This window comes from Podarcis muralis, chromosome 16 (assembly GCF_964188315.1).
Source record: "Podarcis muralis chromosome 16, rPodMur119.hap1.1, whole genome shotgun sequence".
Taxonomy (NCBI): Eukaryota; Metazoa; Chordata; class Lepidosauria; order Squamata; family Lacertidae; genus Podarcis; species Podarcis muralis.
Window position 1 is genome coordinate 18,330,361 of NC_135670.1, and position 15,206 is coordinate 18,345,566.

The window sequence follows — 15,206 nt, forward strand, 5'->3', positions numbered from 1 at the left end:
TTCTCCTCCTTTCTCCCCAGTTTTGGAGCTGTTGTTTTTCTGGAGTAGAATGGGTGTTTTCAAAGTCCTCTTATCAGTGCTTTTTTTCTAGAAAAATAGGTGCCAGTACTCACCATGAAGTTGTTGCAATAAGTGCCACACTTTTTGTGGAAATGTTGTGGATAGTAGCAGAGGATATACTGATTAAATATTATCCCTCCTCACTCATACTAGTGAGCTAGCAGCAGAGCACTATCCCTTATCTGGAAGCAAGTTGATGGATTCCCTAGAATCATATATGTTCAACAATCCAGTCTGGCTTGTCCAGATTGGATTGTTCCTGGTAAATTTCCCCTTTAGTTCCCTCTTAAAAACAATAATGACGCGACAGTCTTCTTTTAAAAGTATTGGTAAAGTTTACTTACATTCAGTTCACAGTTTTGTCCTGAAGGCAGGCTTTATCTTGCAGTTGCAGTTACAGTTGTAGAGAAAGGAAGTCTGAGCTAGGCCTCAGACTTTCTACCTTGTGGCTTCCATCCTCTGTAAGGATGAGCCAGCAGAAGATGGTAAAAGAGCAGAAAAAGAGCCAACGAAAGGAAGATGGCTTTGTGACTAGCCCTTTTATAGGGTCTGCTAGGGTCATGCCCATCTACCTGGTCACACACAGGGGGAGCGTGGTCCAGAGCATGTATGGCAGGAAGTTCTCCCTGTCTGGAGCAACATTCCCCTGTGTGTCCACTAAAGGAAACAGCAAATGTTGTACAGTATTTGACTGCTACAGTGAAGATACGTCCCACACTTTTTAACAACAAAAAAGAGGTTCCAGTACTGTGTCCCCTTGAGGTACCCCCTGAAAAAAGCACTGCCTCTTGTTATTCTGGTAACTTGGTAGTAGAGTACCTGTTTTGGCTCTCAAATGGTCCCAGGCTCCATCCCTGGCATCTCTGGGCAGCGCTGGGAAAGACGCCTCCCTGAGAGCTATTGCACAACATCCAACATCCCTGACCATGGGCCATGCTGGCTGGGTCTGACGGGGGTTGGAGTCCAGCACGTTCTGGAGGGCACCAATCTGGTATAGGATTTTCCAGTAGAAAGCTAGAAGGACCAATGATCTGACTCGGCTTATCCACATTTATCTTTTGCTCTGCTCTTTCCTGGCACAGGTCCGCACTTAAAAGTTCAGTATCCAAGCGTTGTTGGTGGTGTTTTTGCCCCAGAGCTTTCCCTGCAAAAACCTGCTCTTTAGCGCTCAATTGGAGCAAATGTCTATTTGGGGTTTTGTGGATTGCCGTTTGCTCCAGTTGAGCTTTAAAGAGCGGGTTTTGGGGAGGAAAGCTACGGAGCAAAGAAAAGGGTGCTCAGACATGGAGCTTTAAAGCATGGCCTGTGCCTGGAAACAGTGGAGGAAAAGTAGAATAATAGAATCTTAGAGTTGGAAGGGACCACAAGGTCCCATCTAGTCCAACCCCCTGCAATGCAGGAATCTCAACTGAAGACAGACATCCAACCTCTGATTAAAAACCTCCAGTGAAAGAGAGTACAAGTCTGTTCCACCGTTGAACTGCTCATTGTCAGAAAGTTCTTCCCGGTGTTTAGTCGGAATCTACTTTCTTGTAACTTGAAGCTATTGGTTTGAGTTACCCTCCAGAGCAGGAGAAAACAAGCTTGCACCATCTTCAGTGTGGCAGCCCTTGAGATATTTGAAGATGGCTATCATATCTCCTCTCAGTCTCCTCTTTTCCAGGCTAAATATACCCAGCTCCTTCAACCGTTCCTCATAAGGCTTGGCTTCCAGACCCTTATCATCTTGATCTCCTTCAGTATAAGGCAGGGGTTGTTGTTTTTTGGTCATTTATCATGTTTCGGCTTCTTCATAGTGTCTATGTCCTATTTCCATTGTTGGAAGCATCGTGCCTCTAAATATTAGTTGCTAGGAATTTCAACTAAGGGGAGAGAGTGCTGTTGAACTCAGGTCCTCCTTGCAGGCTTCCCAAAGCATCTGGCTGACCACTGTGAGAACAGGATGCTGGACTGACCTCCAGCTCTTTTCACATTATCCCTGCAGTGTTCCATCACCCCCACTTCACACAACACCCACAGCTTCATGAGACAGCACTATGTGATGGATGAAAAAATTCAGCCAATTGATAATCGACCTCTACTGGTGCAGCCAAATGTGAAATACACCCAGATTACGGTACACGAATTGCATAACTCCTTGGGAAGGACCTACTATGTGATGTTTCTTGGGACAGGTATGCTTTTATGCTCCAGTAGTAGAGATTGAGTTATTTGTAGGATGCTTTCCCCAGCGAGGCTCGCCTGGCCCCTTTGTTACCTATATTTTGGCACCAGTCAATAACATTCCCCGGGCCTTTGGCTCATCAAACAATCTATGGCTGTTTAAACTGGGGCTGGGTTTTATTGTTTTTGTTATGTCTTTTTGTGTTTTTATATTGCAAACTGCCCTGTAATCCTCGGATAAAGGGTGGTACAGAAATTTTAATAATAATAACAATAATACTATTGAGCTTTGTGAACTATTTATTTTTTTGACCCAATAAGGGGTAAAAATGAGGGCTGTGACATTTAACTATATATTAGGCTAGGAATTGTTTGGATTGGGGGGGCGTGTTTATTGCTGTTGTTGTATCTTTTTTTTAAACTTATAGCTGATGTGGCAATTGTAAAATCTGCTCGTGTGCTTTGGTGTTTCGTTTCTTGTTCATGACTACTTTTGTTCTGTTTTGCCGTTATGTAATTTTTATATATGTTATAAGTCGCCTTGAGCATGGTTTTACCTTAGGAAAGAGGCATGCAAATAAAACGATAGACAGATTGATTGATGAGGCGGAATGAATCGATCACAAATTTTTCAATTTAAAAAAGTAGAAATCTCAGAGGCTGACTACCTGTCACCTGCCACAGGTGAACCTCCAAAAGCAGAAGTGAGAATGAATTGCAGGCAGAGTGGAGTTCAGCTTCCCTCACCTGCTTGTCTCCTTAGCTCTCATAACTGGACTCCCACCACACATTTGAGGAGGGCAGGCCTGTATTTCAACAAACTGTTCCGCCACCATCGTATCCAATTTGACACCTCGGCATCTTCCCTTACTTTCCACAGACCAGGGCATCATTCACAAAGCAGTGGTCGTTGGCAACGAGGCATACATTGTGGAGGAGATCTTGCTGTTTGTGAGGCCAGAGGCGATCAGGAGTCTGCTGCTTTCTCCTGAAGAGGTAGGAAGGCTCTGTTGGCTAGAGACTGGAGCTGCGAGCTTTTAAAAGGCTGTAGCTCAGCCACAGAGCATCTGCTTTGCATACAGAAGGTTTTCGGTTCAGTCCCCAGTAGGGCAGGCAATGTCCCCTGTCGGAGACCCTGGAGAATTTCTGCCAGCCAGCTAGATGAGCCCAGTGGTTTGATGAGGTATTATTAGGCAGCTTCCTCTTTATATCAGTTCTTGATCCAAAAACCATTAGGAGTAGAAAGTACTTTATTTGTGGTGAATGGACACAATGCTTCATGTGCAGAAGGCCCCAAGTTCAGTTTCCAGCACCTCCACCTCCAGTTAGGACTGGGAAAAGATTTCTGACTGAAATCCTAGGGAGCTGATTCCCAAGCAGTCAAGAGACTTCACCTGCATGTGTTCATGGTGAGTTCTGGCACCTCTTTTCCTAGAAAAGAGCAGTGTGTGTGTGTGTGTGTGTGTGTGTGTACGTGTATGTATTAGTTACCTTATTGAGAGTTTGGGGTTTTGTTGGGCAGAGTACGGTGCCCTGACTCCTTGCCCTGCAGCCAAACACACACATCTGTCTTTTTAAAATAATAATAATAAGATTAGTTTTCCATTAAAAACATCCAATTCATAACAAATCAAATCCAGTTATAATCCAAATCAAGAAAAAAACAACACCAAATTACAATCCGAATTATTAATTATTAAATTTCAAACGGACTTCCCATATTCTGGACTTCTGAAGCAATCATCTCACACAATTATATTTTCTGCTTTCTTCTTGTTCTCATATTTTTCACATTCCAATCTTAAACTCTCTCAAAGTCCTCAGTCCCTGGCTGATCGAGTCTCATCATGTTAAACAGCCATGTATCCTTTCATTTGCCGAGTACAGTATATATATATATATATATATATATATATATATATATATATATATGCAGGTTTTGGTGTCCTCGGGTGTCTTCCCGTGTAAAAGTTGGGGTGTCTAGGCGACGTTTCGACGAGGTCTCACTCGTCATCTTCAGGCTGGTGCTTTCGGCTTCTTGTTACTGGAACAGAGCAGGATCTCAGTGTTTGAGTTCCTATAAATACTGTTGAGGGGTGTGGTGTATAGCCTCCAATGTTCTGGGCCTAGAGGAAGTTCCCAGGCTAGTGTGCCTTTTCTTCTTTTGTTCCTTAGTTGCTTGAGGGATATCTTGAGTGATTTCTTGAGTGATATCCTGAGTACCACTTAGGTGGGTCATTAGGTGTGGATTAGTTGCTAAAGCCTTTGTGTCTTGACCTCTTGAACTTTGTGAAGAGTTTTTCTGAGAAGATGGCTGTAGTTGTGCTCTGGCTTGGCTTCGTGTATAGGGGCGAGCTGTGGTTTTGTGGCCTGTGCCAGCCAGATCTGTGTAGGGATTGCAGGGGGGTGCAGCATCCGGAGGTGCCATCATGGTTTGGCTACTGGATGGTGTCTGTAATTTATCTGTGGAGAGGGTCTGGGTTTGGGTCTGGTGTGGTTGATTGGTGATGGCGTTCTGTGTGCCTCTGGATCTGGTGTCAGTTTTTGTGGGGAGGGCTAATTTCCAGATGTCTGGCAAGCGGGATGTGTCGTCACGCTTGTTCATGTTGTGAGGGTGTTTCTCTATCTCGATGGCTTCCATGATTATTCTCTTGTGGTGATGTTCCATGTTAGAGAGCAATTTGGAATCTGCAAAATTAATTTCGTGTCCTGTTTCTTTCATGTGTTGGAAAAGAGAGGAAGTTTTTTCTTCTTTTTTGACGGCATTCTTGTGTTCTGCGATACGTGCATTTATTCGTCTGTTTGTTTGTCCAATGTACGTGGCTGGGCAGACTTTGCAGGGTATTTCATAGACCCCTTGGTTTTCCAACTGGATTTTATCCTTGGGGTTTCTGAGGATATTGGCTATCTTTTGGTTGGCGCAAAAGGCTGTTTTGATATTGTGTTTATGGAGGATTTTGCTAATTTTATCTGTAGTGCCCTTGATATAAGGAAGGAGGGCCATGCCATTGTTTTCTTCTGTGTCTTGGTTTTTGGGGGGTGTTTCTTTTTGGATTAGCTTCGTAACCCTGTTTTGCTGGTATCCATTGGCAATTAACACATTTGAGAGATTCTGTAACTCAGTTGTCAAGTGGTCTTTGTCAGCCAGGCGTTTGGTTCTGGAGATGAGAGTCTTGGCTACAGAGTTTATTTGTGCAGGGTGGTGGTGTGATTGTGCATGTAAGTAGCGGTTGGTGTGTGTTTTTTTCCGGTAGATAGTGTGTCCTAGGGAGCCATCAGGTTTTTTGTAGATTAGGACGTCAAGGAAGGGAAGTTGGTTGTTGGCTTCTATTTCCATAGTGAATTGTATTTTGGGGTGTAGGCTGTTGAGATGTGTGAGGAAGCTGTCCAGTTTTTCCTTCCCGTGTGGCCAAATTACAAAGGTGTCGTCAACATATCTGAGCCAAAGTTTGGGTTTGTGTTCTGACTTGTCTAAAGCATTGGTTTCAAAGTGTTCCATGTACAGGTTTGCGATGACCGGTGAGAGGGGTGATCCCATAGGTGCTCCTTCTATCTGTTTGTATCTTTGTCCATTGTGGATGAAGTACGTGTTGGTTAGGCAGTGGTTGGTCAGGTCCAAGATGTATTCGGGGGGATTGTATTTGTTTTGAATGGCTGTCAAGGCTTCATTAATGGGCACTTGTGTGAAGAGAGATACAACATCGAAGCTCACAAGTAGGTCATTGGGATGTAGGTTTTGCTTCTTTATTGTTTCTATGAACTGGAAGGAGTTTGGAACGTGTGAAGAGATGGATTCTGCATAGGGCTGAAGTTGCTTGGCGAGAAATTTAGCGAGATTTTGTAGAGGTGAGCCTATGGAGCTGACTATTGGTCTGAGTGGTGTTCCCTCTTTGTGTATTTTGGGGAGGCCGTAGAGTTTGGGGCATCTGGATGATTTTTCTCTGGGGATGATTCTTAGCTGGATTTCTTCACTGATAGGAGAGGCTTTTATTTTGGATTTGGTGGTTTTTTCCAGATAGGTGGTGGGATCTGTTTTTATAGGTTGGTAGGTAGGGTCTTGGAGTAGATTTGATAGTTTAGCAACTAATCCACACCTAATGACCCACCTAAGTGGTACTCAGGATATCACTCAAGAAATCACTCAAGATATCCCTCAAGCAACTAAGGAACAAAAGAAGAAAAGGCACACTAGCCTGGGAACTTCCTCTCGGCCCAGAACATTGGAGGCTATACACCACACCCCTCAACAGTATTTATAGGAACTCAAACACTGAGATCCTGCTCTGTTCCAGTAACAAGAAGCCGAAAGCACCAGCCTGAAGATGACGAGTGAGACCTCGTCGAAACGTCGCCTAGACACCCCAACTTTTACACGGGAAGACACCCGAGGACACCAAAACCTGCATACCTATACCCGTGAAAATCTACGAAAGCAAATATATATATATATATATATATATATATATATATATATATATATATATGCAGGTTTTGGTGTCCTCGGGTATCTTCCCGTGTAAAAGTTGGGGTGTCTAGGCGACGTTTCGACGAGGTCTCACTCGTCATCTTCAGGCTGGTGCTTTCGGCTTCTTGTAACTGGGACAGAGCAGGATCTCAGTGTTTGAGTTCCTATAAATACTGTTGAGGAGGTGTGGCCTCCTATGTTCTGGGCAGAGAGGAAGTTCCCAGGCTAGTGTGCCTTTTCTTCTTTTGTTCCTTAATTGCTTGAGGGATATCTTGAGTGATTTCTTGAGTGATATCCTGAGTACCACTTAGGTGGGTCATTAGGTGTGGATTAGTTGCTAAAGCCTTTGTGTCTTGACCTCTTGAACTTTGTGAAGAGTTTTTCTGAGAAGATGGGTGTACTACATTTAGTTGTGCTCTGGCTTGGCTTCGTGTATAGGGGCGAGCTGTGGTTTTGTGGCCTGTGCCAGCCAGATCTGTGTAGGGATTGCAGGGGGGTGCAGCATCCGGAGGTGCCACCATGGTTTGGCTACTGGATGGTGTCTGTAATTTATCTGTGGAGAGGGTCTGGGTTTGGGTCTGGTGTGGTTGATTGGTGATGGCGTTCTGTGTGCCTCTGGATCTGGTGTCAGTTTTTGTGGGGAGGGCTAATTTCCAGATGTCTGGCAAGCGGGATGTGTCGTCACGCTTGTTCATGTTGTGAGGGTGTTTCTCTATCTCGATGGCTTCCATGATTATTCTCTTGTGGTGATGTTCCATGTTAGAGAGCAATTTGGAATCTGCAAAATTAATTTCGTGTCCTGTTTCTTTCATGTGTTGGAAGAGAGAGGAAGTTTTTTCTTCTTTTTTGACGGCATTCTTGTGTTCTGCGATACGTGCATTTATTCGTCTGTTTGTTTGTCCAATGTACGTGGCTGGGCAGACTTTGCAGGGTATTTCATAGACCCCTTGGTTTTCCAACTGGATTTTATCCTTGGGGTTTCTGAGGATATTGGCTATTTTTTGGTTGGCGCAAAAGGCTGTTTTGATATTGTGTTTATGGAGGATTTTGCTAATTTTATCTGTAGTGCCCTTGATATAAGGAAGGAGGGCCATGCCATTGTTTTCTTCTGTGTCTTGGTTTTTGGGGGGTGTTTCTTTTTGGATTAGCTTCGTAACCCTGTTTTGCTGGTATCCATTGGCAATTAACACATTTGAGAGATTCTGTAACTCAGTTGTCAAGTGGTCTTTGTCAGCCAGGCGTTTGGTTCTGGAGATGAGAGTCTTGGCTACGGAGTTTATTTGTGCAGGGTGGTGGTGTGATTGTGCATGTAAGTAGCGGTTGGTGTGTGTTTTTTTCCGGTAGATAGTGTGTCCTAGGGAGCCATCAGGTTTTTTGTAGATTAGGACGTCAAGAAAGGGAAGTTGGTTGTTGGCTTCTATTTCCATAGTGAATTGTATTTTGGGGTGTAGGCTGTTGAGATGTGTGAGGAAGCTGTCCAGTTTTTCCTTCCCGTGTGGCCAAATTACAAAGGTGTCGTCAACATATCTGAGCCAAAGTTTGGGTTTGTGTTCTGACTTGTCTAAAGCATTGGTTTCAAAGTGTTCCATGTACAGGTTTGCGATGACCGGTGAGAGGGGTGATCCCATAGGTGCTCCTTCTATCTGTTTGTATCTTTGTCCATTGTGGATGAAGTACGTGTTGGTTAGGCAGTGGTTGGTCAGGTCCAAGATGTATTCGGGGGGATTGTATTTGTTTTGAATGGCTGTCAAGGCTTCATTAATGGGCACTTGTGTGAAGAGAGATACAACATCGAAGCTCACAAGTAGGTCATTGGGATGTAGGTTTTGCTTCTTTATTGTTTCTATGAACTGGAAGGAGTTTGGAACGTGTGAAGAGATGGATTCTGCATAGGGCTGGAGTTGCTTGGCGAGAAATTTAGCGAGATTTTGTAGAGGTGAGCCTATGGAGCTGACTATTGGTCTGAGTGGTGTTCCTTCTTTGTGTATCTTGGGGAGGCCGTAGAGTTTGGGGCATCTGGATGATTTTTCTCTGGGGATGATTCTTAGCTGGATTTCTTCACTGATAGGAGAGGCTTTTATTTTGGATTTGGTGGTTTTTTCCAGGTAGGTGGTGGGATCTGTTTTTATAGGTTGGTAGGTAGGGTCTTGGAGTAGATTTGATAGTTTTGCTTGGTAGTCCGATGTGTTCATCACAACAGTGGCATTACCTTTGTCTGCTGGGAGAATGATTATGTTGTTGTCTTTCCTCAGGTTGGTGAGTGCTTTCTGTTCTTCTTTGTGTAAATTGCTTCTGGGTGGTTTGCTGGAGCAGAGGATGTTGGTGACTTCAAGTCTGATTTTATTGGCTTCATCTGGGTTGATTTTGGTTAGGCTAGCTTCGACTCCGCATATGATGTTTTCCGTGGGGATGCGTCTCGGGGCGACTGCAAAGTTGAAACCTTTGGAGAGTACTTTGGTTTCAGTTGAGGTGAGGATCCTGTCTGATATGTTATGTACTGTTTGTTTCATGGGTTGTTGTGGAGGGTGGCTGGGCTTCTGGCGTTTCTCTAGTTTGTGGAGTTTGTTGGTATGTGTGTCTGTCTTATGTGAGGTCTCCGTTTCAGCTCTCCAGACGGCTAGTTGTTTGCATTTGTCCCAGAGTGCAGGGTGGATTTTGTTATATATATATTTCCTTCTGTCCATTTGTCAATGCAGCTTTTCCTGGCTCCACTCTTATCTCCCATTCTGGGCTGTTGACCCAGTATTCCAAAGTTGTTATGTTGTTAAGCATACTGTTCACTAACATATGTAGCAATGAAGTTATAAATCATTTGGTGATTGATCAGCTTTTCCAGGGACCACTCAGACCCACCTCTGGGCCCTGGAGTGGGGCTGCTAGACGCCCGCTTCGCCTTCTCTCTCGCCCATGATGAAGAAAAGCATGCAAACAGATTCACTGTATCCCAAATTATTGTCTCAGATTGTTGTAGAATCAGCCAACAAATGTTTCCTACTCCCTCGAAAAAGGGAGTAATTTGCTCTTTTTTATCCTGCGTGAGAGCTAGCAAACGCCATCTTGGCCGCTCCTTTATCTTTTGTCAAGTCCGATTAAAACTGCACAGCTGAATAATTAATTGTGAACAGATATCCACCTGTACTCCATTTAAAAATTAGATCTCTCTAATGAGGTTCAGCACATAAAAGCAAATGTAGATATAAAGAAAGTATGTACCGATCACCTCCGTAAATCGAAACACCATGATGAGAATCTCTTTGAAGTCCAATCTTAAACACCACCAACTGTGCAGTTCCGCAGATTGTTTCCTTTTTCTCCTTCAGTCCAGAACATGCCTGTTTTTGGTCAAATCTTATTAATTTTTAAGAAACAGGTGTCCTTGCATGTAGGAGTGGCTCCGGAGAGTGCCAGCCATGCTGTGCTCTTAGACCCAGCGCCCCTACCGCTCGCACCTTGATGCGAGCCGACAGATCACAGGCTATCTGCGGGTCTGTGAGACAGTCCTCCCCCACCCTGGGGAGTCTGCCAGGGCTAATTACTCCCATATTAGCCCTGGGTTACTGGCACGGCTGGGGTCCATTCGTGAGGGAGGCAGCCATTTCCCACAGCAGAAAGCCGGAAGTTGCAAACACACACCTCTGTCTAACTCACATTGATGTTTTGTCAGGCAGGGCCAAAATGCCTCCCTGTAGCTTGTAGTTAAATGTTTATATAACTACATTTTGATTTGACTTTTTAAAGCTGTTGCCTGTTGTTACGATGACTCCCACAACTTAATTATATACCAGATGCGGAAGGATGACCTTCGGCCTGTCATCCTTTAATGGGTTCCAGATAGCAATGGAACATCTCTGTCTGTGCATTGTCAGGGAATCCTGCATGTGGGGCATGGCAAAGGAGTCCTTCAAATAACAATGGCCAACTGTGGCATTCACAAAAGCTGTACCGACTGCATTGCAGCGCGAGATCCATACTGTGCCTGGAACGGACGCAGGTGCAAAGAAATCCAAATCTCCAATGCTGACAGGTAAGTATTTGTAAGCTAGAGAGCACTCTGTGAAAGCACATAGAAGGGTTAAGGATAGCTCAGTCAGTACAGCATGAGACTCTTAATCTCAGGGTTGTGGGTTCGAGCCCCACCTAGGGCAAAAATCCCTGCCTTGCAAGGGGTTCGACTAGATGATCTTCGTGGTCCCTTCCAACTCAATGATTCTATGAAAGGATGAGTTCCTTAGTGGGGATGGGGAGTTGTGGAATTTGGTTTGAGTTGCAAATAAATGCAAACCTACCTTATGTGCACTTCAGTTCACTAGGTGATTTGAAATGCAGCTGTCTTCGGATTCTGCGGTGCTGCACACAAAAATTGTTGTAATAGTGAAAATAATGTACTGTAATTCATTAGATTAGGAGATTTGGGTGTGTGTGCATAGATTAAGCGCAATTGCCTATAAAAAATGCAAGTTGGGTGCAATGTACATGGAACTGTATGAATTTTCATGCAGACCTTAAAACTGGAAAACACTAAACAGATTATTCCATCCTTTCCTCACACTGAAACCCACACCATACATTTAAAGCACCACTTTAACAGACAAGGAGAATCCTGGGAAGAGATGTGTGTTAAGGCTGCTGGGAACTGTAGGTCAATGAAGTCAGGACCTGTCACAAACTACGGTTCACAGGAATCTTTGGGGGAAGCCTTGACTGTTAAAGTGGAATAAGACTGCTTTAAAAGTATAATGTGAATGTGACCTTGCTATGGTCCAGCAAGGTGGTTCTTACTTTCCTGGGTCCTTCCTTTCCTTAGGGATGGCTTGAAGCAGGATATTGAGGGAGGAAGGCCAGAAATTGGGTGCAGCAGAAGCAGCAGCAGCAGCAGAAGAAGCAGAGCTTCCCCAAGCTCAGTTACTGTGGTGGTTGTGATGACCTTGGTTTTCTTCTCCTTCCCTGACAATCTGAAAATGGAAGGGCCGGGATGCAGGAGCCTCTCTAAAGCCAATAAAGCATCAGGTCAAGAGAAACTCCTGCTTCGTGACAGCCAGAGCCTTCCACAAGGCAACCTTTGCCAGGAAGCTGCCAACTGCTCTAAGATCTGCTGTGTCAAAGGTGGTGGTGGATCTTTTCAGAACATCCTGGCTAAAAACAACTGCTTGGACTTCGACCTGGCATATGGGGAAGACTCCAGAGGCGTTGTGGCAGTAGAGGGAATCTAACCTGGTCCAGCTTCATCCCTCTGCAGGAGCAACCTTTTGAGATCACAACAGCTCACCACAGGCAACCAAACAAAGATCTTGCCACTATTGTGATGCTGTTCTCAAGCACCACAAAAGTAAACATGCTGTTACCTCTTGCTTTCAAGTTTCCCTTGTCCCCTTTTCTCTACAACGCCATGGGAAAGCCAGGTTGTGCAGCTTGCTGAATCCCTCTCACTTATTCAGGTCCCCGTCCTCACCTCCATAGATTGACTCACAACCCAAATCCATAGATCTCTCTCTTAAATGTTTGCCTAAATCCTAAAAACAAATGGAATACCAACGCCAATCCCTGATCTCCAGAGCTTTCCAGGTTGCAGATGCTCATTAAGATGAAGAAGGATGCTTGTGGGTTAGTCAGGGCTGAGAGGCAGATTTTAAGCTACCAACAATTCAAGGGCAGATACAGGAGGGCAAATTAGCAACACGTTGTGCTGCCTGCAGAACCAGCCCCATTGTTAGGCAGCTCTACCATAACGGAAAGTGAGGTCGGAGTCTAGGGGTGCAAGCGGGGGCAGCAGAGCAGGACATTGGCAGGCCCAACCAAAACGGAATGATTTCTTCTGTGTAAGATTACCTGGAGTTATTATCATGCCTGAGTTGGTTCCCAGTTTGTCTTCATAACTGAGCCATTCCTATGGCTGATCTGGTTCATGTGGTCTTGGGCCCTTCTGTTATGTGCTTCAGATATTTGTGGGGGTGGCAGGGAGGTGAAGAGAGGAGTGCAAGTTCATACTTTGCCTACTTTAAATTAAAAAATAAAGCGGAGGTGAAGGTCAGCCAGCATGGCCACTTTGGACTTCAATTTGCATCACCCACCTTATGCCGTAGCATCACTCTATTGTTGAATCAACTGCAGATTGTTCTCTCTCTCTCTAGTCGGGACGGGGGAGAAATTTGGTTCAGTTTGCATTTAAAGCCGAATCTATCAGATTTGCATTTTCCAGAACAAAAACACAAATCCACGCTTATCCAGATTTTCCAATACTTTCTGCCATTAGGAAAGTGATGGAGAAATGCACTTAAAAGTGTGAGGTCAATGACTGATCAACAAGATGTACAGCCACCACACAAGCAAATCCCATAAATGCTCAGAGGCTGACCCAAAGGACTCGCTGCTACGTCATAATTGCTTTGGGCAACAGATGGTTGCCACAGGATCTCCTAAATCCAAGGGTGTTGTCATTGTTTTACATTCCCAACTTGCTTTCAAAGCTCATTAGACTCTCAAAGACACCAGCAGGAATTTTGTCAAAGGGCTTTTACAAGAAGCTCACCTAATAACACTGGGCTCAATATATGCACCCCGTTCCATACAGTTAAAATCCCTGCACAATCTTTTTCAGCGTTTATGAGACTTTATATCCAGTGATCTGATTCTTGGAGGAGTCTTGAACTGGATTGTGTGAGGAATTAAGTAAACTAAGTAGCTGCGCCTGATTTAAACAGCATATTCTATTTTCAGAATCTGAACCTTTTGGTTTCAGATTTCCAGTCATTTTGTGCGTGCTGAATTGTTGATGCCTAGCATTGTTGTCCCATCAGACATCTTATTATAATCCTCCAAAACATGGCTTGCAGTGCAATCCTGATGATGCATACTCAGGAGTAAGTCCTACTGAGTTCAATCAGACTTCATTCCCAAGTAAGTGGGAGCCTTAGAAGATACTACAGAGGTGTGTGTGTGTGCACGCTCCTCCTCTCATGTTTCCTGATTCTTTCCTCCATTCCTAAGTTTCCTCTGGTGATAGTTTGCTGCTATGTCTGAACTGGGTAAAACCAGAGGTACTGGTCACCTCCAAGCCCTGATTGGGAATGATGGCTTTAAATGTCATCACCCTGGGCAATTGTAGCACCCATGGTTAAAGGAGACCTGGAAATGGAAGAAGGGAACCAGAATCCTTTCTAGGAGGAGGAGCTTCTGTCACGTTCCCTAACTTCCAGACTTTTGCTTGGAAGCATTGTCTTAACTGAGCCATCTTGGTGGAAGAAATGAGTCTAGTAGATCAACCTGATGCCATTCAGGTGTTTGGAGCTCTAGTTTCTATCAGCCACAGCCTGGGGAACCTCTGGCATATTCAGAACCCACTCTCTTAACAAAGAGTTCCATCTGGACGTGGGTGACTGGCAACTTTTCACCAAAAAAAGGGGGAAATGTCATTTTTTCCCCTGACTTCTGGTGCCATTGGTTGCCATTGTTTGATGTCACAGACAAGCTAAGCACCAAAGGGTTGGGGCTTGCTGAGATAGGTCAGAACAAGGATTGGTGCAAGACGGGGCAGAGCAGATGCAGGGCAAAAAAAACTGGAGCCTGAGAAAAGAGTAGGTGCTGGTGAAGGAGAAGACTTTGTGGCCTAACTGGGGAAAGAGCAATTGAACCTGGGGAGGCCAGAGAAAGGGGACGTGGGGTCCTGGGGAAAGGAGGACCTGGAGAAAGGATGAGCAGAGAAGGCCTGGAAAGCTTCTGATCTACCTCTATGGCTTTGGAATTCCGCCCCAGGAATTTTGGACAAAAAAGAGCATGAGCCTTCAGTTGGTACCATCACTTGTCTTCTTCAGTGGATCTTCCCACAATTAGTGATAACCCCATGCAGGTATTTTCCACCTCACCCGCACTGAAGCTCTTGCCCACAACGTGAGAACTTTAGCTCCCCAACTCAGCCCAGTATACCTGAAGGAGTGTCTCCACCCCCATCGTTCTGCTCGGACACTGAGGTCCAGCTCTGAGGGCCTTCTGGCGGTTCCCTCACTGCGAGAAGCGAAGTTACAGGGAACCAGGCAGAGGGCCTTCTCGGTAGTGGCGCCCGCCCTGTGGGATGCCCTCCCATCAGATGTCAAGGAAATAAGCAACTATCTGACTTTTAGAAGACATCTGAAGGCAGCCCTGTTTAAGGAAGTTTTTATTGTTTGATGTTTTATGGTGTTTTTAATATTTTGTTGGAAGCTGCACAGAGTGGCTGGGGTAGTCCAGCCAGACGGGTGGGGTATGTTTGTTTGTATGTATGTATGTATGTATGTATGTATGTATGTATGTATAAATAAATAAATAAATAAATATTACTACTACTACTACTACTACTACTACTACTACTACTACTACTACTATTTTCCTTCCTGCATCTTCAGAAGAGCCTTAGGCAGATGCATTCTAAAGTTGCCACTTTGGCAGCTGAGAGCCATATATTTAGGAATATCTGATCAGCCATCCCATTTCAAGCAGTTGTATTTGATTGCCAAATATTTTATATTTTGTAATAACTTATCTCACA

At 44.6% G+C, this 15,206-nt stretch overlaps 1 protein-coding gene across 1 annotated transcript in view; it reads left to right on the forward strand.

The window, feature by feature from the left end:
• LOC114586116 (semaphorin-4A-like) overlaps nucleotides 1-14,925 on the forward strand; it is a 29,507-nt gene extending 14,582 nt beyond the window's left edge. Inside the window, exons 11-14 of the mRNA XM_028709094.2 lie at nucleotides 2,045-2,234; nucleotides 3,104-3,219; nucleotides 10,555-10,712; nucleotides 11,493-14,925. Coding sequence (XP_028564927.2) covers nucleotides 2,045-2,234; nucleotides 3,104-3,219; nucleotides 10,555-10,712; nucleotides 11,493-11,898 — 870 coding nt within the window. The 3' untranslated portion in view covers nucleotides 11,899-14,925. The remainder of the gene's footprint in view (nucleotides 1-2,044; nucleotides 2,235-3,103; nucleotides 3,220-10,554; nucleotides 10,713-11,492) is intronic.
• Nucleotides 14,926-15,206: the final 281 nt, after the last annotated feature.